The sequence below is a fragment of the Typopeltis vanoorti genome, chromosome 24, assembly GCF_054136105.1.
Source record: "Typopeltis vanoorti isolate ZY-2024b chromosome 24, IOZ_Tvanoo_1.0, whole genome shotgun sequence".
NCBI classification, from domain to species: Eukaryota; Metazoa; Arthropoda; class Arachnida; order Uropygi; family Thelyphonidae; genus Typopeltis; species Typopeltis vanoorti.
The window spans coordinates 16,828,077-16,851,247 of record NC_143572.1 but is presented as its reverse complement, the minus strand read 5'-3'; the positions used below and the strand labels follow the sequence as shown (position 1 = coordinate 16,851,247).

The window sequence follows — 23,171 nt, the reverse complement described above, 5'->3', positions numbered from 1 at the left end:
GCTCTAGAACCACATGATGTGTGATAGGTTGCTCTGTCCTGCTAGAATACCTGTGCACAAAACGGAATGTTTTTTGCAAATCCTGGGTGAACAGAACAAACACATTCTCGATGTAGCATTCGCTATTCACGGTCACGGAATAGCGAATTTGTGACCTTCTTGCTGTGAAGAGATTTGTCCAAGAGGTTTCTCTTGGACAAATTCAGGTCTTGAGAAACCAAGAAACCTGTCGTTTCATCTATTTAATCAACTGCTTAGATGGAAATATGCCTCCTCTGAGAAACAGACATTATGGAGGAAGGACGGATCTTCATAGACATTTGCAGCACATGTGCATAGTATTCCCACCATACATTGTAATCCATTACTGTTAAACACTGGTCGACCTGAATGACATATGAAAAAGGCACCCAGCTCTTTAAGGATTCTCTATAGTGACTGCCTTGGTATCCTGAGTTTTACCACTGTTTGACATCGTCTGCGTTTCGGAGAACTGTAACACTCGCTCCAGCGCACTCCCATGATTCTCATTTGTGTTAAGAGTTCGTGGTCTCCCAGAATGCCCTTTGCATTGTGGCAGAACACTCCCAGTACGTTGGACCCTCTCAATTGAGGCAATGGTGAAACTATTGCGTGGGACACACTACTGGAAAAATTAACAAACTGCTCACAAACATGTTGTAGGCTTGGACCATTTGATATACCAACTCTGTATGAATGAAAACAATGCTCAACAATTAAAACATCTTTTCTTACAATGTCAACACCATTGCTTCAGCTAAATATAATGGTGTAGACTCTACACATTCTCTTCTATGAATGTACATGCACTTGAATGGCATATTTATAGACAATGGCATATGGCATATATATAGACTGATTCTAGATACAAGAGTACACATGGGGTTTGTCAGAAGTGATCACTGTTTAATAAAATAAAACTGAAACTTTTAATTCACCAGAAAAGCTTCTAGTTAAGTCATCTGCAAGGATAAAAAAATCATAACTTCATGGTGAACTCAAATTAAAGTCAGTCCTGAAAAACAAGTAGTCATCAAAAGTTCTTTCCAAGTAAGTCAGTATGTGTCCTTCGAAGATCTAAAAAAAAATGCAAGAAAACTATATACAAATATAGCTAAATTAAATAGACTAAATATAGCTACATTAAAGTAGCTAAGTAAGCAGAGATAAGGATGACATAAACATTGAAAATAAGGATACTCTGTATGTTTGGAATAATTACTTTAAAAGATTAATAAATGATATAATCAGTTGATAGAAAAGTTGGAGAAAGTACAAAACAAATGCTTTCAGGAGTATTTAATAATTACTGGAGGTAGAAAAAAAAAAGCTATTAGTAAATAAAAGTGTGAAAGGCAGCTGGAGTAGACAATGTGTGAACAGAATTGCTCGAGTACGAAATATCAAAAATATTTTTGCCTGATTTTTCTACAGTCCCAAACAGTGAAATAGACTTTCTTTGGGTACTTCAATAGTCACAAATTCAGCGGTTTCCCTTTTCCAAGCAGTTTGATTCCCTTCCATTCCAGCTTGATTCCCTGATCAAGCTGGAATGAATGTCCAGGTATTTACTGTTAGCAATGATCTTATTCATTTTCATCTCTCCACTAGAATGCCAGATAATCCTGGCTATCCTCCCAACATTTGTGACCAGTTCTCCTTATGGATATACTATAGATGTCAGTTCTTCCTTGCTAACCTTGACCATAACCTGATCTCTATTTACTTTCCTAGTGAACATCCTTCAACCAGGCATTCTCGTGTCCTTGGGCACCAAAGGAGATGAATTATATCTACGACTTTTGTTCCTGTTTTCTCCTCATCATACTCATCATGTTTTCAAAAATGTAGGCCTAGAGTGGCCTGTTCCAACCTTAGAAGTCATCATTGAATCTCTTTAGAGACATCCTGGTTTTCTTTTTCCTAATGGTTTGTAATTTAAAACCTGTTTTTGTAATCTTTCTGTTTTTATATTTTCAACGTCTTCCATCCATTTATGTTTATATTTTTTCTATTACTGATTCCTGGTTTAATTCTTTCATATTTCTTCATTTCTTTTGTGATCAAATAGAATATACTTTGCAGTATATTCTATTTGATCACAAAAGATTTTTTTTTTCTCATAAACTTCATTTCAGTTGTTTTGTTTTATTGTCCAGATTTTACTTCCATATAATAAGAGTGGTAGGACTAATGTATTGTATACTTTTAGTAGTTTGTTTTTGAACTAGATTAGGCTTTAAATATAGAGTTAATTACACCTATTATTTTTAAATATTTTACAATTTTTAGATTTATATCTTTTTACATTTTTATATGTAATCATACTCCTAGGTAGTTAAATGAATTCACCTGTTCTGAAATCTTGTTATCTATTACTATTTTAGTTCTTATTGGATCTTGTCCTTTAAAGGCCACCGGTTTTGATTTTTCTGTTGATATTATCATTCCATAATCTTTGGCTATTTCATTTAAATTTAAAATATCTTTCTGTAAGTTATCTTCAGAACTTGTAATTATTATTTGATCATCGGCAAAAAGGAAAGTGTTTGAGTTCACAGTAGGAGAAGGTTTGATACCTTGATGAAAATTTTTATTATAATTTCATTCAAATAAACATTAAAAAGAGTTGCTGAAAGGGGACATCCCTGTCAGACTCCTTGGTTTATCTCTCTTGGATAAGATAGTTCATCGTTTAATATTATTTGTATTTGATTATTTTCATATATACTTTTGATAGCTTTTAGAATATTATTTGGTATTTGTCCTTCTCTTAATATGTTAAATAAAATACTTCTTTAACTTTATCAAATGCTTTTTCAAAGTCAATAAACATAATATTGTTTTCTTTGGTCTGATTATTGTTTATTTGCTTTTGCAACACAAACATGTACTCATACCCACCATATTTTGTTGGTTCTACAACAGGCATGTCATGTCAAAGTACTGAATTAAAAAATTCATTTTATCACAGGCAGCTCAAGAGACCAAAATTTCAACTTGCATTGCAGCTCACATCGGCTATAAAAGAAATCGCAAATTAAAATGTGAAAGTGCCACATGCAGAAGCCTTGCATGTGGCTTGAATTCAGTGCAACTTCTGCTCTTCCATGATTTCATCTTTCTCACATACATCACTCAAAGGTAAGGCTGAGCACTTACCATATCATATCCTACCTCTCATGCATTGTGTAGATTTTAGAACCTACACAATGCATGAGAGATAAGCAAGTTTTGCCCAAGCTAATTGATTTTCTTTTTTTCAGTAATATATTTTTCTTTTACAATAATGGTTACATTTTTAAAATTGTGAAATGTAACCTTTTCATTGTTCCTGAAGATTCAAGTAACTTTTCGTTATCCTGTTGTTTTGTCTTTATAAGAGAGGAACAACATCCCTTATGCAGTCATCTATCATCATTAATGATACATTGACCTCCACCCTTCAATTATAGCTTATGTACTATCAGTTTTTGGACATTGTGTTATTATTAATTGATGATGCTTTATTGCGTATATTTTATTTCTGATTCTTAAATTAAGAGTTAGATATTGATAATATATAGTATTTATGATTTTTCTTTAGGGAGTTAATAAGGATTCATATCTAATTTTGGAAACATTACCTCAAGAGTAAGTGCATTTTTAACATCTAATTTAAAAAAGAAGCATAAGCTGAATTGCACCATGAGTATATAAAAGTATGTATAAGAGTGTAAATGAAAGCGAATGCTTAAAAGAACAGAATAATATTGCATATGAAAACTTACCATATTTACTATCATAATTACATCTAATTTAAAAAAATTTTAAAAAAAAGCTAATCTAAATTTGCCAAGAATTTATATTGTTGTTCAGTCCTTTATCCAAGTGTAAATATACTAGGCTTGTGAGTGAAGTATCTTCACGACTAGGTTCTTGTATATAGAGGCCGATGACAACATCAACTGCCTTAGTATCCCATAATGTAATGTACACTTCCTTTTAGAAGTGTACACTCAGTGAAGACAAAACATTTAGAGATAGGGGTGATGGGAAGTTAACACTGGCATTCCCCGCATAGAGTGAAATGTATCCAAACTGAATGTAGATGGTAAATAGACAGAATTGGGGCTTCCCAACAGTGTATCACAATTAATGAACATGGGTGAATGTGGTGATCTTAGCAACTTCATGGACATATCAGCTCAAGACAGATAGGTTATTCTATTGCCCAAATGGTAATAGAAGAGTTCTTGGGGACAACCATATCAAGGGTCTGCCATGAGTATACACCGTCAACAGACATAATAGCACCAAGTGAGCAAGTGGTGGCCAACCACACACCGCTGATGACTGGGGTCAACATAGACTGTTCAGGCTCGTACAAACCAACTGCAGGACAAAGGCAGCACAAATCACATCCAGTTTCAATATCAGAGGTCCAAGCAGCATCATCGGTTGGCTCCCATAGCATACAGTGTACCCTGCATGCTTTGTGAGCCAACATCCTAATTGTGTACCACTGTTGACAGCTCATCATTAGGCATTAAACCTTGCCTGATATCAGGACCATCTGTAGATGCTATAGAGCAAGACATCATGTCCATATATCTAGGACTTACATTTAAGGTTCTGTTGTGGACAATGTTCCAACAGGCATGGGTGGAATTACCTCTGGCATCTGTTAGAGTCAGTGTCTTGGAGAGTACAAGCCATTATTCGTGCTGAGGGAGGACCAACATGCTATTAGGTAGGTATCTCTAACGTTTTGTCCATTGAGTGTATATTACCATGCATTATGGGAAGGGTCACTACAAACTGGTTCTGATCTTTATTGAAGTCTCATCGGTGAGAGCCAGAGCCAGAAGATAGTTTATCTAAGTTAACTGATTGCTGTTCTGGCATGATGGATTGATTGGACCTATGATCCCTTATCCCTTTATCTAATGTGTAGAAAATGTGGGATTCTTCTTCTCTCTTCCATCATCTATGTGGATGATGATGAGGCCGAATGAACTCTTTCCACTTCTGTCTGTCCCAGGAAAGTCCGAACAATTCTGTCCAGTTGCTTGTTGTGATTTGGTTTTCAGGTCCTCTTTTATTTTGTCTATCCATCTAATTCTGGGCCATCCTTTGGATCTTTTACCTTCCATCATTGTATTCAGGGGTTTAGATGGTAGTCTTCTGTTCCCATTCTGGTCACATGGCCAAACCATCGCAGTCTTCTTTCTTGGATTTTGTCTATTATTGTTATTTCTTGTTTTAGCCGTATCCTTAATGTCTTCATTTCTTAGTCAATCCAGCAAAGATACTCCAAGTAATCTTCTTAGCCAACCCATTTCAGTAATAATAATTTTTTCTCTTCAGCCTTTTTGATTCCAACATTCACTTCCATAGAGGAGTATTGGGAGGACCATTGTTTCATAGATTCTTACTTTTGTTACTTGTTTGATGTCTCTTGACTTGCATATTTTAGTAAGTCATCCAGAAGTTTGGGATGCTTGAATGATTCGTCTCTTTTCACCATTGTACTCAATAACTCCTCCAAGGTAGATGAAATTTTCTACCTGCTCTAGATTCTTACCATCAATTTCAATTTTCAGATTGGTGCTTCTTTTTCCTATTTGCATAATTTTTGTTTTGTCTATTTTTATGTTTAATCCAGATTTTATACACCCCCTCCTTTATTTTATCAGAAATTCGCTGTAAGTTTTCTTCTGTGCTTGCAAGTAATGCAATGTCGTCTGCAAATTTTAAATTTGTTACATTTTTCCCATATATTTTGATTCCGGAGTCTTCATTGTTTAAGGCCTTATTGATTGCTTCTTCCAGTGTAAGATTGAACAGGTCTGGTGACAGATTGCATCCCTGTCTTACTCCACTTCCTGTGTGGAACCAGTTGGTTAAGGTGTCCTCTATTCGTACTGCACTTTCAGATTTCTCGTATAGATTCTTTATTATTCTTATTGTTTTGTTGGGAATTCCAAATTCTTCCATAGTTTTCCATAGTTCTCTTCTATGAATTGAATCAAATGCCTGACAAAAGTTTGTGAAATTTATGTAGCAACTTTGGTTGTACACTAGAGTCTTTTCTATTAGCTGTCTTAAGGTGAATAGTTGATCAATTGTGCTTCGTCCTGATCTGAAACCTGCTTGTTCTTCTCCTAGTGCTAGTTCTATATATGGCTTAATTTGTTTTTGGAGTACTTTTGTAAAAACCTTACTTGGAATACTGAGGGGGTGTCGTGACGTTCTATTTTCATGTTATGTTCTAAATCCGCCATCTTGGTTCAAGTCACTCTTATCAATAACAACTAAATGCAAATTGATCACCGATCCAAAAGTAGGGAAATTTATAATTATACTGCGCCACCCTATTTTTAGATTAGTCTATATAAAATAGTAGGATCAATTCTTGATTAAGTTAGCAGTCTCCTCATTTATTTAGGCCGAATTATTTACTACTCTACTTGGGGTTCTCGCAAGATTCAAATATTTATGAACGGTGCAATAAAAAGGAATTCAGGCAAACACAATATTTAGATTAACAAAATAAAACATTTAATATATAATATATAACAAGTACAAGAATTCTGCTTTAAAATGAAACAATACAATTAACTTAATACATCTTGCTAAGTCACTCATGCCAATTCAATGTTCTAAACTTTCACATACAATTCACAGCTTCAAAATCACAAGCTTTCTTAACTCAAGTTAATAAAACGAAACTTCTTATTTAATCAGTCTCCACATATCCATCAGCTGTACTTAATGTTTAAATTCACAGGAAGCACTAATCAAGGTAGACAATATTCCAAGCAATCTTATTTCGGACTTTGAATTTCGAAGATATGTTAATGTTAGAATAAACAAACAAATATAACTACTCTTACCAGATACAATCTTCAATACATCAATTAATTGTGAGCACACTTATGAATTAACTTATTTATGTTAGCGGAACACATACACATTAATAAAAATTCTCCAACGATTTAACTGAACTACTGTTAATCGCGCTTCACTACTCTAAAATACACATCAATAAGACACTGATATCTTTCCTTGTTTACTTTTCTCCAACTAGTTTAATTCGATATAATTCTTCTCAGGGCAACATAGAATTAAGACGTAATCCTAGACTAACTGGAACTAATCAGAATTTTCCATTGAATGTCCAGTTCTTTATTTATCCGGTTATGGCATTAATTTTCCTTTACAACACAACTGACTTCACTTGCAGCTAAGTATATGATTCACTACGTTTTGGCTCACTTCTAAACACTATTCTCATGAATTTCTGCCCTAGAGAATTTATAAATTTTTTCTACTTCTTTTACTTGTATTCTACCTTCCTTCCCGCTCCGCAAAAACTTCCTCCCTTTTCTCTCTAATTAATAATCTTCTATATATTTTCGCTCTCCTTTCAGTCCGAAGGTCATGCTCTCTTCGACTCGTGCTTGTTTACTTCATGCGTCTCCATGACAACAAATGAACGCAAACATTTCGCTAATGTAATGTATGCTCTACTACTACATGAGTGATTACATAACGTAAAATTTTCACAAATAAGAATAAACAGAATATTTGAGCTACATAATCAGCTCTTTCCTTACGTATACAATTATTTATAATAATACTTTTCGTTACATCATATATATATTTTTTAGTTATTATAAATTCTACACATATTGCCTAATAAATTAATAGTAGGTTAAGTTTAGAATAAATAATTAAATAGTAATCCTTAATTAAGGAATAATAAATAATTTTTATACAAATCATGATTAATATGTAATAAGCAATGTTAAATGTGAATGAAAATAAATAAATTACACAACATAGTTTCATTCACAATTTAACAGGGGCTAATGCCTCTGTAATTATTGCATTCTGTTTTGTCTCCCTTTTTGTATATAGGAGTTATAACTGATTTGGTCCAATTTGTTCCTTTCCTGCTTTTAAGAATTCTGCGTGTATTTGATCAATGCCAGGTGCTTTCCTAGTTTAGAGTTTTTCTATGCTGTGTGCTATTATTTCTTTGGTAAAGATATTTGTTTCCTCTTCCATTTCAGTGGCTGGAATAGTAATATCCTTGGAGCTGTTTTTATTATATAAAACTGAAGTATTCTTCCCATCTGGCCATTCTTTTTGTTTTACTTTCAATTAGTTGTCCCTCTTTGTTTTTGATCATTATAATTTTTGTTGTCTGTGTCTTACTAATTTGGTTTATTTGTTTATATAATCCATGAAGGTTATTTTCTTTTGATAGCTTCTCTGCCATTTTGCATTTTTCTTCTAACCAGTTATTCTTGTCTCTTTTAACTAATTTTCTAATTTCTCTGGTTAATCAATTATATTCATTTCTTCATGACTTATTTTTCACGGTATTAACAACACGCCACACTTTTATCAAAGAGATGTTTTATTAACGCTGATTTTCAACTCAGCATCATCAGAATACAACACACTTGTACACGCGACAGTGAGTGAGTGAAACAATATAATTGCAAAAGACTGCAAAAATTGAAAATTATATTGTTTCACTCGCTCACTGTTTCGTGTACAAGTATGTTGTGCTCTGATGATGCTAAGTTGAAAATCAGCAAAATATAAGCGTTAATAAAACATCTCTTTGATAAAAGTGTATGGTGTTGTTAATACCGTGAAAAATAAGTCATGAATAACCATCAACGCCTAAGCTTATCTGTTAGATTGTATATTCATTTCTGTTATAGTTCTGTTTTAGTTTCATGCTTTTCCTTTGATCGCTTAACGTTTTTACTTCATTCAAGATCCAATCCTTTTTACTTTCTCTTTCTGTGTAACCTATTGTATTTTCTACCGATTTTAATATTATTTCCTTCAATTTGCACCAATGTTCTTCAATGTTTATATTCTGTTTTGGTAGTTCCTTCAGGTTTTTATCTAGTTCTAGTTGATATTTTCTTAGAATATTATTGTTTATTCAGTCTCCTTTTGAATCTAAAAGTGCTTTCAGATTTGAACTTTATTCTTAGGTTTGCTAATACTAGCTTATGGTCTGATCCACAATCTGCAATTTAGGATACTTGATTTTCATCTTTGGTTTACAATAATATAGTCTACCATATTCTTGGTTTGTCTGTCTGGTGATATCCATGTCCATTTTCTTTGGGGTTTTGGTTGTTTAAAGAAAGTGTTGGTTATTGTTAGTCTATTATTAGATGTTTAGCAGTCTTTCGCCACGTTCATTGCTTTCTCCGTACCCTAACTTTCCGATTACTCTTGGCCAAGTATCCCAGTCTTTGCCTACTTTAAGTCCCCCATTTCAATTAGGGGATCTTGACTTGATGTCTGCTGTACTGCTTTTTGCAAAAATGTATAGAACTCCTCAATGTCTTCCGATGATGATGTCGAAGTTGGTGTGAATACTTGAATAATAGTCAGTGATCCGATTGATGTTTTAAATCTTGCTTTAATTATCCTAGGTGAGATAGGATTGTAAGACAATAGAGAGTTTTGAGCCTTTGGTTTTAATATAAGTGCTACTCCTTGGTGTTTGTTGTCCTCCCTGCCAAATGTGGGATTAAGGATGCTGATTGGAGCCAGCTGTTTAACCTTGTTTTTGCACATTTATCATGAGATATTTGTTTGTTGTAGAGTGTTGCTAGGTTGCAGACCACAAGGGTCTTGGGATATTGTTGAGCCTTTGACTCACCCATGTTGGGTTTCTGGTAGTGAGTTTAAAAACTTAAATATTCAGTATGGGTTTGTTTGGTATGTTTATGTTTTGCAGAATCATGCCCACCGTAGTCTACCACTTGGCAGATTAACGGTTTAGGGCTGGAAGCATTTGCAAAGAATTTTCCAGTCCTTTCACATAGGAAAATTAGAATTACTTTAATATTAATAAATAAATTTCAAATTGGTCTGTTACTTGCTGTTTTTGCTTCGAACTCTTCCTCCACCATACTTAATTTCTGATGGTCTGATGAGACCTCAATAAAGGTGGAAACTGGTCTGGATAATGACCCTTCTCATTATGCATAGCATTTTACATGTCCAGAAGGGTGTGTGCTTTGCATTATGGGATACATACTAACGCAAGTGATGTGAAATCATTGGCCTCTATATACAAGTAGCTCAAACGTGAATATATTTCATGTGCAAAACATCTTTGCTTCCTTGGGTAAAGGATTATAACCAAGTATATAATTTCTTGGTATCTTTAATGTATGATAGAACCAAGGTAAAAAAAACTTTCAACATACTTTTCTCACCCAGAGATTTTTATTAAAGTCTAGTACCTTTTGGCTACTTTTATATGAGGATATGTATGATTTCTACATTATTTCAACTTTGGTATCTCTACTGGGTAGTGGCTTGTCTCATTATGCATAGCATTTTACATATCCAAAAGGGTGTGTGTGTGTGCTTTGCATTATGGGATACATACCAAGGCAAGTGATGTGAAGTCATTAGTATATAGCTCAGATGGGAATATATTTCATGTGTGAAACATTTTTCTTTCTTGGTATCTTTAATATAAAATATAATTTTATTTATATTAGTGGTTTTTAGGTAGGCTTTGCAAAATGCATACGTACATATTAGGTTAATTTTTAAGTTTTTATTGAAATGATGTTTTGATGTTGGAATTGTTTCAATTTTTGGTTTTCGATGTGCATAAGTGCAAATGGCTGAAATGTATCAAAATTATATATTGCAGTAACTTCACAATGGTCAGTTTAGGTTAAATTTTTATATTAGATATCCATGTGGTTTCGTTTTGGATTCACTCTGATCATTTTTCATTGGCTGAGAGTTGCAGAATGATTCAAACTAATAATTCTGCACTTCTGAATCAGAATTTAATGAAATTCAGTATGTTGGATTTCTGTTAAAATTTATTGAGAGATGTCAATTTTGGTTACAATGAAGTCATTTTTAGTAGTAAAATTAGGCAGAACAAAATTATGTTTATAGTACATAAGTCAAAAGGGTGACAGTTTTGTAAACCATAGGCATCAGTTTTTTTTTTTTTTTTCTAATAAACATAGCACATCCTTTGACAGCTAGTCCTCTTTACATACTGTAAATTGTTATAGACATCTTGATAATTTTCATAAAAAAAAACTCAGAAAATTCAATAATCAAAACACAACACTGAATAACATCAAATTTTATTCTAGTATTGTTTTAAGAGCCTGCTGGTGCAATCTGTATTTGGTCGCATGCTGTTGTATGATGATTTTCAATTTATGTTTGAGACTTGTTAATGAATTTTTTAAATTTATTTTTTTAGAAATATTTCATTGACAAAATGATAATAATAATTCCTTTCTTACTGGTTGTAAATTAATATTTGTTGTTGTTTTAGTCCTCAACCTTATGGTTGGTTGGATATCAATATGCTATTTTACCAGGGAATAATGATTATGAAACAAAGCAGTTTCAAGTTGCCTTCCTTGCCCAAAGTATTTAATATTTGGGATCCTACTAAAATTTCTCAATTTTAATTTTTGGTTTCAATAGGAACATTTTAATGGCAGAATTTGGCAAAAGAAAATTATGTCTGTAGTATTGTTATGACAATGAATGGTCATTATACAAGTATGCAGTTAGAGAAAATATACTTTTATTATATAAATCAAGTGGATATTAAATCCAGCATTATTTCAAAGCCGAATGTAGAAACTGTAAAAGTTTCATATGAAATTTGACCAGAGAACTTATGGGAAAAACACTTGCTGACAATTTACAAGTTGCTCCCTAGTGTGGACCTTATAGAAAACATGATCGCTTTCCCAATCGTCCATGTATTCGCCTTCTATTGATCCATTTTGATAAGGTTTCACTGGCCTGACAGCTGTTTTGAACTGGTTGGTTCTCCTCAGAGACCAGGTAGAACCCTTAAGAGAGCAAAAATTCTCATTCAGTATTAAGGAACTTGAAGTGTCAGAGAGGTGTATTTTTCGTAAGCAAACTCTCGGTCGGTGCGTAAAGTATCAATTAAAATAAAGACCCAAAAGGCTTCAGTTCAGTGAAAATTATATAAATCCAGCATTATTTCAAAGCCGAATGTAGAAACTATGAAAGTTTCTGACCAGAGAGCATACAGGAATACACTTATGGGATCACGGAGTTTTTGCTCTCTTAAGGTTTCTGAGGAGAACCAACCAGTTCGAATCAGCTGTCAGGCCAGTGAAACCTTATCAAAATGGACCAATAGAAGGTGAATATATGGATGCTTGGGCAAGTGATCATGTTTTCTATAGGGTCCATTCTAGGGCAACTCATAAATGCTGGCGAGTGTATTCCCGTAAGCTCTGGTCAAATTTCGTACGAAACTTTCATAGTTTCTGCATTCAGTTTTGAATAATGCTGGATTTAATATCCGCTTGATTTATATAATTTTGCATCACCAAACTGAAACCTTTTGGCTCTTTTAGTAAATACTTTTATTATCCTAGAATCATTTTCTCATTTATTCTACTTAAAAACATAAAATGTAAATTTTATTATTGTTGTATATGCAGGATTTTTGCCATTTAATCAAAAACACTTATAAAAAATAAAAGGTGCAATAAAATAGTTTAGCACCACTAGGTTAGAACTTTTTAGCACAGTAAACATTCAATTTCAAGAAAATTTTTGGAAGTAATACAATATATTTGTAGATATGATTCTCGAGTAAAAGCCATGGAAGTAGATGAAAGACCTAATGAACAATATAGTGACATTGGTGGACTAGACAAACAAATCCAAGAGGTAATTTGGATTTCCACAGCTATCCATTAATATAGTTTTATATTGAAGAAACTGGTTTGATAACTTGTTTGTAATTTCAATGTTTATAAACTATGTTATAAGACAAAGAAATAAAACTGGAAGTTTTGATGAAAATCATTTATGCTGTTATTGATTCTTAGCTTGGGAAAGTGTAAAGATGCTGTTTTTTTTTTTTTTTTTACGTAGATTGGTTGGGGAGAAGGAAAAAAAACTTCATGTTTGGTCTCTAGAATAGGTTTTCTGGACCTATATACAAAAAAATAAAAATTCAAAAATGAATATCTTATGATTTCTTTTTGAAAAGAAAATCCTTAGCCTGTCCATGGTATGAATATACTGTAGGTTTACTAATAAATGTTTTGTTGGTGGGAAACACATTGATTAGTTTCAATAATCCTCCACACTGTTTTCAATAATCGTGTCGTTGATGTTTATTTCATTTCCTTCTCATCTCATCCATCCCTTAGAATCGGTCAAGTCTCCTAATGACGAATTAATGCAGCCAGCCCATCACTCCCCTGCTGCATCCCCTAAGGGAAAGTAGTTATGACTGTGTGTGTGTTCACAGGGCTGTGGTTTGCTTGTTCTGAGGGATGAAAAAACCCTCTACATATGAAACTGGCTAACTCACCTTTAGTTGAAAGAGACTGGATAAAGGCTCCTCATGTCATGGACAAGAATTGAACCCAGGTTTTTCTGACCAAAGGGCTTCATCTATCTATACTGACTGAGTTATGGAGCCTCTGTTTATTTCGTTAACATTCCATAATTTTATTTCCTTTAAATATGATCATCTCTACCCCAGAGAGAGGTTAATCAGATCCAATCCATTTTTGGTGAAAGTCTGATGGACAAAGAATGACGATAACTGTCTCGTTTAAATTAAAATAAAAATCCTACTAAAAGATTTTTACTAAAGTCTGCCATAGAGTTTTCTTCTGGAGACCTTGCTGTTAATTCATGTTAATAGCTCTATGTAACATTAATGTGCTATAGCGGATGATGAATCCAGCAAAAATAGCCTTGAATGAAATAAATTTTAATTGTATTTACTAAAATAACAGCCAAAAGGCTTCACTTCTGCGATGCAAAAATTATAAAAATCAAGTGGATATTAAATCCAGCATTATTCCAAAGCCGAAGGCTTTGAAATAATGCTGGATTTAATAGGAGGTGAATATACGGACGCTTTCATAGTGATCGTCTCTCCTATAAGGTCCGGCTAGGGCAACTTGTAAATGCCAGTGAGTTTATTCCCGTACGCTCTGGTCAAATTTCATATGAAACTTATAGTTTCTCAGTGTTCTCCCCAGAAATTTTTACCAGCCGGGTGGAATGAAGCATTAGCTGGGCGTACGAAAAAAGATACTGCACAGCATTTTCTATTATTTGTAAATACAACCCCTCTAATAACAGTGAAAGCTTCAGAATTTCAGTTTACTATTATCTTCATGGAATACCACCAACTAAAAGCTAACATCAATATAATATTAATATTGTAAATATAACTTTAGTGTTTGTTACATACTAAATAAACTTCAAATGCAAAAAGTTTCCACCATATTTAACTGAAAAATGTAAATTCCAACATCCATAGCATAAACAAGTGAATCTTCAATAGAATATTATAAAAACACATATTTTGAATATGTGAGTTAAGAAAGACCCTTTTTCATAACAAATTAAAATAGTAATTTTATTAGAAATTACTTCAAACAATGATAATATTTTATATAGTAATTATAATAAACAAGACTAGGATGTTTCTTATTTTCTCATTAAGTAATGAAAAACCTAGTAATGCCCCACAGCTTAAAATTCTGTACATTAATTCTTCTCTTCTTCTTAGAAGGCCAGTTGTCAGCAGCTTTTTCGTAATTAAAATCTGTCGGATCTGGTCCCCCCAGTGAAATCAGCATCAGATTATTTAGAGTGTTTTGACTGATGCGATTCTTCATACAGGTTTTTATCCTTTTTAGTGCAAAGAAACCTCTCTCACATTCAGCTGTGCTCACAGGTATGGCCAGTCCAACAGCAGCTAGTTTTGCTAAATTTGGAAAAGACTCTTTGAGCTCAGATGTTGTTGCTAATTTCAGCAGTATTTGTCTTGGGTCTAGATTTTTGTATGACTGTCCATTAATAATTTTTGATGCAACTGCCCATTCTAGTTTAGTACTTTCATAGTTTAAAACTGCAGGACTTCCATTTCTAGAATAATAATCAAAAAGAATCTCAGAAGCCTCACATTGATCATGACTTTCTGCATTGAAAAGTCTTGAAAAGCAGGAAATGATTGGCATATCTGGAAAACTTGCTTTCAGGTGTTTAATAACTGTGCCTATATATTTATCATATATTGTAGTCTTAAACATAATAACTTAGAATCTGAATAATCAATGTGACCATTGATTATTCAGATTGAACAATCTGAATAATCAATAATCTGACCATTCACCTGAAAGATGCTGGTGAAGATTTTGAAAATGACTGCCAGGAGTGTCTTTCAATTCCATGATGGATAGTTTTTTGGCTTCTAAGACTGGCTCTATTTCAGTTAAGTCAACATCTTGCCTTTGCCATGATCTAGACAAGTTAGATAAATGCAGTAACACATCTGAAAATCATTATTGAAGCTATGAAATTGTATGTTCTGATATATTTACTTAAACCTTCAGCTGTGATATCATTTCAGTGGTCTCTCTTTCCAATGCAGCTATAACACTCACCATGCATTCTCTTAGGTGATGTTGCAGAATCATGAGACAGCCATCTAGCGTCACTAGCCATTTTAAGTTTAATCTGAGGACCGTTCAGTATATTTTGGATTAAACCAGCCATCCTGACTGAGGAATTTTGGAAGAAGAAAAACAATTACTTTAAGATATCATTAAATATGACTAAATAAGGCATTTCGGCAGCTGCTTGGGCACTAGCAAGAGCCAGTCGATGGTTTACACAATGACAGTTGACCATGAGTCCATCTGTTTTATCTTTGAGCAGTTTTGCAACTCCCTTTTGCTTTCCAATCATAACCGCTGTGCTCCATCAGATCCTAGGCCCACCAGATTACACGTTTTTAAGCCTAGACTGTCAAGGGTTTCAATTACTTTGTTAGTTATAGTCTCAGCTTTGCCATCAATGTTATTGCAAGTTGATGCAAAACTAACCCTGACCTCTTTTCTAAGTCGACAAACATATTTAATGTACTGTTACGTTTGGTGTTATCTCCCCGTTGACCAATGCTATTTGATTTAGTGGTTACTATTTCTTTTATCTTAATATATATGTTGGCCTTTATCTGCTATCTTTGACCCTTATATATCTCTAAATCATCTGCCTAACATTGAGTATACGATCTTACTGCCTATCTAACAATCTCTAAATTTTGCCCTCCCCCAGAAAATACCTATTCCCTGATCTCTATAAGTCATCCACATTCTCTCAGACAAATTTATTTCCTGCATCAGCCTGGGCTTTAAGGACAGAGTCAGACTTGGCCTAGGATGGTTATAGAGTATCAGATGCTACTAACATAATTCGCTTAATATCAGAAACTGTAGGTTTTCTAGTCTGTTTGCAGTCGTGCCCCCTTTTTCTTTCTTACTTAGGATGTCCCCGCGCATGTATATGATCACCAGGTTTGTATTTTTATGAAGGGTCTAAGTCAGTCAACATGGTCAGAAAAACAAGCATGAATGGTAACATACAAATTTAATGAATTCATAATTAATTACAATACAAAGACAATATTGATATTAATGCTAGATTAAAACTCTTACGTTTCTCTCACTCTCTCATAGACAAACATGAATTTTTTTATCTTTACAACACTATTCCTTCAACTTATCAAATATTTGGTTTACAACTTAATAGGAGCCAGCTAGGTATTTGGCACATTATTGATCTCCCTTGAGTAGGTCACGACAGAATCTCTAGTAAGGATAATCACTCTCATGTGAGCCCTTTTTGTTTGACTTACAGTTACAATAAAGTACAAACACATACCTACAATACAAACAGTTCTTATTCTAATTTGCCAGTTGTTATTTCTTTTAAGACATAGTTAAATTGTGCCAAAATGATAAGTATGCTCATTTAATGGATATCTTCTGTTAGACTCTGGAAAGGTGATGTCATTTAGAATGAGGTCGCCCATTTCAGATCTAACAGTACACAATCAGCTGTTTTAAAACTGAGATGTCTGTAGTTTCATCACATAAAACACTGAAATAATCTGCATAATGTGTATTTTTCAGTATTTCAGATCTAATTTTTGATGCTAAAATATTAATCAACTCTTGTATTATTCTTTCTGAGGTATAATGTGCATTTTTACCAACATTAAGATGTTCTAAGTAGGAACAACTTATAGCCTTGCAATGCTCAAGCAATTTTTCAAATAATGCAGTATGTGGTAACTCATTTTTTGCTAACCAATACATAGATCTTAAAGCTCCCAGAAAAGCATCTCTCTGCAAGTTATTTAAAATTGAAATTGATTTTTCAATTTGCCCTATTCTAGTTTCTTGTAGTATATGTTTTTCAATTATATCTGAACAAGAATCAGTGTGTTACTTGCTTTGTTCATGGTCAACAAGCTTTCTTTTCGAAGTCTTGTGCAATGCATAGTTATCCAAGTCACTTCCTTGTTTTGGGTCTTTCCATATTTTATACATGTGGAACACATCATTCCATTATTTTTCACCACTAACCAATGGAATTTTTTAAAACTACTCACTGTTAATACCTGATAAGCGGTGTTTAGATGCACATTTTACATTTGAAAGAGACTCTGCAGAATTTGACGATTCTGTTGTTGGTTTGGTGTCTTCGCTACTATGCTTATCGGTTTCATCTTTCTTAAAATAACTTAAGAGTGGTTTTCTGACTTGGCTTTTTACCCATTATGGGGCAATTTAATAAATACAAAATATCATTGTTATTAAATTAATCAGAACAAATCACTGAATTGTGCACTGACAGTAATACCCGAGACACACAATGCCACGTTTTTCAGCCCTTATTTACAGTCTTAACTCCTCCACTTTAAAGGCTCACAATTCTACGATTCCTTTTTCAGAATCTTCTATTAATATGCCCCTGACTGTCAAATAAAAACTTAATTTCCTAAGAACAAAATTTTGCCCGCCTGTGTTCTTAAACTTTCATTAGCTCTCTTTTGTTTATCCTCCGTTCTCTGATACCGAACCCTCTCTTGTTGTTTTGTTACGATATTGAACACTCTCTCTGTCAGCTGTCAATCACCCATCAAACTCCTTGGTGAGCATATGCACTCCATGAGAGTGGCAAGCAAGAAGTTATGTATAATGGTTGGCATGTCGTCTCCGTTAGCGTTACAAGAATGTCTTTACAAAACATGGCACTTAACTCGATCCTGTTCCTTTACCACAATAAAATTTCTGAAAATAAATCCAGTAACTACATGATTATTTTTTAAATGCTTCACATTTCATGTTGACAAAATAACATCAATAACATGCATATCACAAGTGCCGACAATGCGTGTTACGAAACCAAAACTAATAATGTACTAACATAAACAATTTGTAAAAATATTCAGAATTTTAAATTATGACTTTTTACAGGTGTGCATCAAAGTGAATATCCAAAGCTCTCGAGATTGGCTTGCAGTGCAAGAAATTGAACTGGTCTCACGAGTATCGTGACTCTCTGGTTTGATTTCTCATCACTGTTAATTAAAAAATGTAAATTATTTTTCCATTCTTGCTCATTATTTAGCCATGTCAATTCACATCATTAATTAGCCGGGCAGCACACCCATTCAAAAGATCCTGGGGAGAACACTGGTTTCTGTATTCAGCTTTGAAACAATGCTGGATTTAATATCCACTTGATTTTTATAATCTTACTTGTGTTCAAAGTGCTGACCAAAGAACAGTTAAATTATAAGATATTTAATTAAAAATTCTAAGATATTCTATTTTGAAATTTTTATAAAAGCCCTTATTAAATCCTTATTAAAGATTCCTTGTAAGAATTATAACTTTGTAAAATTGATTTCTTTGTTGTATTATGCTAAAAGGATTGATTATTGATAAAGATGATTCTTGGTTACCTTGTTATTCATGAACTTTACAATTGTAGAGTTATTTATTATAAGAAGAAATAAAACAAATTTGTTCTTCATTCAAGTTCATTATCAGCAGCTAACTTGTGATGTCTTAAGTATAGTATAACTTATACCTCAAAGTCATCAGAAGAGATTTAAATTCACTTTCATTGTGGATGCCAAGTTAGCATGCTTAATACTACTGACTGAGTCATATTTCCCACTTTGAATGAACATTTTGCATGGCTAGAATTATCTATTCAGCATATTAGAATTATCTGATATACTGACTTGGGTGGATAAAGTGATAGCATCTCCTTGCAACCAACAGACCATGAATTTGAATCCAACTATAAGTCTTTAGGTTGTAGATAATCATTTTCTGGGGTGAAACCACCTTGCGTATTGAAGGCCTGAAGTTACTTGAAAAGACCGCATTTGGTTTCTTGAAAAGGGTCCTAGCATTAACTAATCCATAGCTCATGCACAGTACTGCTGTCAACTCTCACTAAAACTACTGAAAAGTCCTGACCAAAGCTGCACAGATATAATGCTGTGCTAAAAGAAGTTCATTATAATAAACTATTCACTATAAAAAAAAAAAAAAAAAAAAAAAAAAAAAAAAAAAAAAAACGATTCTCGTAGTACCTGCATATTTGCTATACTAGAATTGATTACAAACAGTGATATTAATTAAAATAATTTGCATTTAAAGATAATTTAATCCAATATTTTGTTATAGCTGATAGAAGCTGTTGTTCTTCCCATGATACACAAGGAAAAGTTTAAAAATCTTGGAATACATCTCCATTTGTGTGTGGAATTATCACAGGAAAAAATTTTTTGTTAAGTATGCAGGTGAACAGCTTGTTTGAAACTATTACTTATAGCACATTTCTCAGTATCTTGTTATTGTCAGTATGGTTTTGGAGATATTGGGTGGGAGGAATTTATGAACCCACTAAATCCTGAAGAACAGTGATTCACTTAAAGAAAATCTGAGTAGAAAAGTCAAAGTTCAGAAGTATTTTCAAATTCTGAGAGTAGTAAACAGCAATTAAATTTAAGTCAAAAGGCGAGGTGGAGAAATTAAGTCAAAGGAGATTCCAGACAGCCACTCCTTTGACCTTTGACTTGAGATGCAGTCATGAATAATTAAGAAAAGTGAGATGAGTGATGTTTTTAGTGATGTAAATTCTTTGAGCACTTATGCTCAAAGAATGCACCAATTTTATATAATGTCACTTTATTGCAACCTTATGTTATGATAATTGCTGTTTTATGTAGAAAATTAGTAGAGAAGTTAGTAATAGCAGATTTCATTTGTGAATTGTGTTGTCACTTAAACTATATCCACAAAAATTCTTAATTACAAACAATAATATTAATTAAAATCATTTCTTGCATTTAGAGATAAATTTAATCCAATATTTTGTGTATAGCTGATAGAAGCTGTTGTTCTTCCCATGACACACAAGGAAAAGTTTGAAAATCTTGGAATACAACCTCCTAAAGGTAAGATGCAAGAATATTGTTTGTCTTGTTTTATGTAGGCTACATAAATCTTCTAAGGAAGTTTTGTTATTTGAGACATTTTAGTTTGCATTGCATATGATAAGTCTACAGACTCTATGGAGTTGCTCTTATAGTAATAATAATGATAATATTCTTGCCATAATTATTTTTTAACCAGAATAACAGCTCATTCAGAAAGACTTGGGTTCTGAATCCTACTAGAATATGAAGAGCTCATTATTAAATGAAGATGAGTTAGCCAAAGTGTTAGAATTTTCATTCCTCCTGGAAATGCAGGTTGTTATCCCCTACATAACAAACAAATCTCCAAAGAACATGCAGTTATTGGGCAGATACATTTGTCTTTTTGCCTTAGTCAGTTTTGCATGATCTCAGTGACATTTAGAGCAGTAACAGTTACTGCCATGTGGGCCACTGTGGTGTTCAGTTCAGCAATTTGCAAGTTAGTTGATTCTGATATAACTGAGAGAAGGATATACATTGAAAATTTATGCTTAAATTGTAAGTTAACAATTTAAGCAATTTAATTAACTGTTGTCTATTTCCATATTTAATTCTCCATCTTCGGTAAAAATCGTGCCTAAGTTGCTGAAATGTTTTACTTGTTCCACAGATTTCCCATTCACAACACAGTTGACATTTTCAACAATTCTACCTATTTTCATTGTCTTTGTCTTTTTATTGCTGACCTTCATACCATATCTATTCAACAGTTATTCAATTTAGTCAGGGAATCTTGCAAACTTGTAGCAGATTTATTTAGAAGTATAATATCGTCTGCATAAAGCAAAGAGCTGACATTAACATCTCTAATTTTGATATCATTTAATACCACTTTCCTTCATAATGTGATCCATATAGATAATGAATAACAGAGGGGATAATTTACATCCTTGTCTCACACCATATTTAACATTAAACCATCTTCCTGTACTTCCTTCAATTCTAACTGCTGACTTACAACTCAAATAAAGACTAAGTATTGCTTGATATAATGCCCCATCGACACCGTATAACCGTAGCGTATTGAACAGCTTCTCTCTTGGCACCTTGTCATATGCCTTTTCCAAATCGACAAAACTTAAATACAAATCTCTGTTATATTCCCATGCTTTCTCGACTATTTGTCGTAAAGTGAAGATCTGATCCTGACAGAATCTATTTGACTTGAATCCAGCTTGTTCTTCACCAAACTTTTCTTCCACAATTCTTCTCAACCGTTTCTCAAGCTTGCGTAGATCTTGCCAGGAACACTCAGTAGGGAAATATCTCTGTAATTCTCACATTCAGTTTTATTTCCCTTTTTATATATGGGTACTATGAGAGCTCTGCTCCAATCATCGGGAGTTCATCCCTCTGTCCAGGCTTTCTGAACTATGCAGTGCAGCCACTGTAAGACTCTTATACCACCATACCTCAGCATTTCTGGTCGAATATCATCTACTCCTGCTGCCTTTCCACATTTCAAGCTTTTGATGGCTTTTTCTACTTCAAGTATGGATATGTATTCCTGACTGCATGCCTGGTCAGTGTTTTTTACCACTGTGCTGTCATCACTGCTTGTTTCATTTAGCAGTTTTTCAAAGTAATTACTCCATACTTCAAGGATATCTTTTTCTCCCATTTTCATGTCACCTTTATCACCTCTAACTCCTTTTACAGCACTCTTTCCTCCATTCCTAAGCTTCTTCAACAACCTCCAGAATATTTTGCCAACTTCTTGATATTTATTTTCTATATTCTTGCCAAAGTCCTCCCATGACTTTTATTTAACTAGTTTTACACAGTGTTTAGCATTCGTGCATTTGTCTCTGTATTCTCTAAGAGCACAAGCTGACTTATTTGACAGGAACTTTTGATATGCTTTCTTCTTTTCCTTCACTGCCTCTTTAACTTCCTGTGTCCACCATGGAGTTCTGATTTTTTTTATCCTTGCAGACAACCTCACCACATGCCTCTCTGGCAGAATCAATTAATGTTTTCTTCAGAGTTTGCCACTGAATCTCCAAGGTTTGATTCCTGTTCTCAAATTCTTTCATTTTTTTCTTCAATAATATTTCTGTATTTTAGTCTACAGTTCACATCTGAGAGCTGCTCAACTTTTATTCGCCTTAAAACTTTCTTACATGTTATTCTTTTCAATATGGTATTCAATTTTATCCTGCTCAAGACTAAATAGTGATCACTTCCAATTTCAAATCCTCTGTACACTCTGGTGTCCTGCACCAGGGAGAAAACATCACTATCAACAATAACATAGTCAATGAGACTTTTCTTATTCCTTGCCTCTTCTCTCCATGTGAATTTGTGTACATTTTTATGTTGGAACATGATGTTAATAAAAACCAGTCCATGTCCTGAGCAGAAATCCAACAGATATTTGCCATTATTATTAGCTTTGCTCTTTTCTCCAAATTTTCCCAAAATATTTTTGTATGTCTCACAATCATTTCCTACTCTACTATTTAGATTCCCAACAAGGACCAACTTTTCCTTTTTCATTGTGTCAGTTGCTTTTTCTAAAGCATCAAAAAATTCCTCCACTTCTACCTTAGTAGAACCTTCTGTGGGACCATAGGCACAAATAAGTCTCATTGTTCAGTTCTATCCCATTCTCATATTTGCCCACATTACTCTACTTGAGACTGACTGCCATTCAAGAAGGTTAGCCTCATATTTTGTGTTGAATACTATGGCTACTCCTTCTTTTCCTTGATTGCCATTGCCTGAATATAACATTTTGTATTTATTGCTCAGAAAGATC

The 23,171-nt window shown here is 33.5% G+C and overlaps 1 protein-coding gene across 1 annotated transcript in view; it reads left to right on the top strand.

Annotated features, from left to right (window-relative positions):
- The window catches only part of Rpt5 (26S proteasome regulatory subunit Rpt5), a 137,489-nt gene that overhangs the window by 57,307 nt on the left and 57,011 nt on the right, over nucleotides 1–23,171 (top strand). The window contains exons 6-8 of the mRNA XM_090414090.1: nucleotides 3,608–3,654; nucleotides 12,669–12,759; nucleotides 20,314–20,386. Coding sequence (XP_090270216.1) covers nucleotides 3,608–3,654; nucleotides 12,669–12,759; nucleotides 20,314–20,386 — 211 coding nt within the window. The remainder of the gene's footprint in view (nucleotides 1–3,607; nucleotides 3,655–12,668; nucleotides 12,760–20,313; nucleotides 20,387–23,171) is intronic.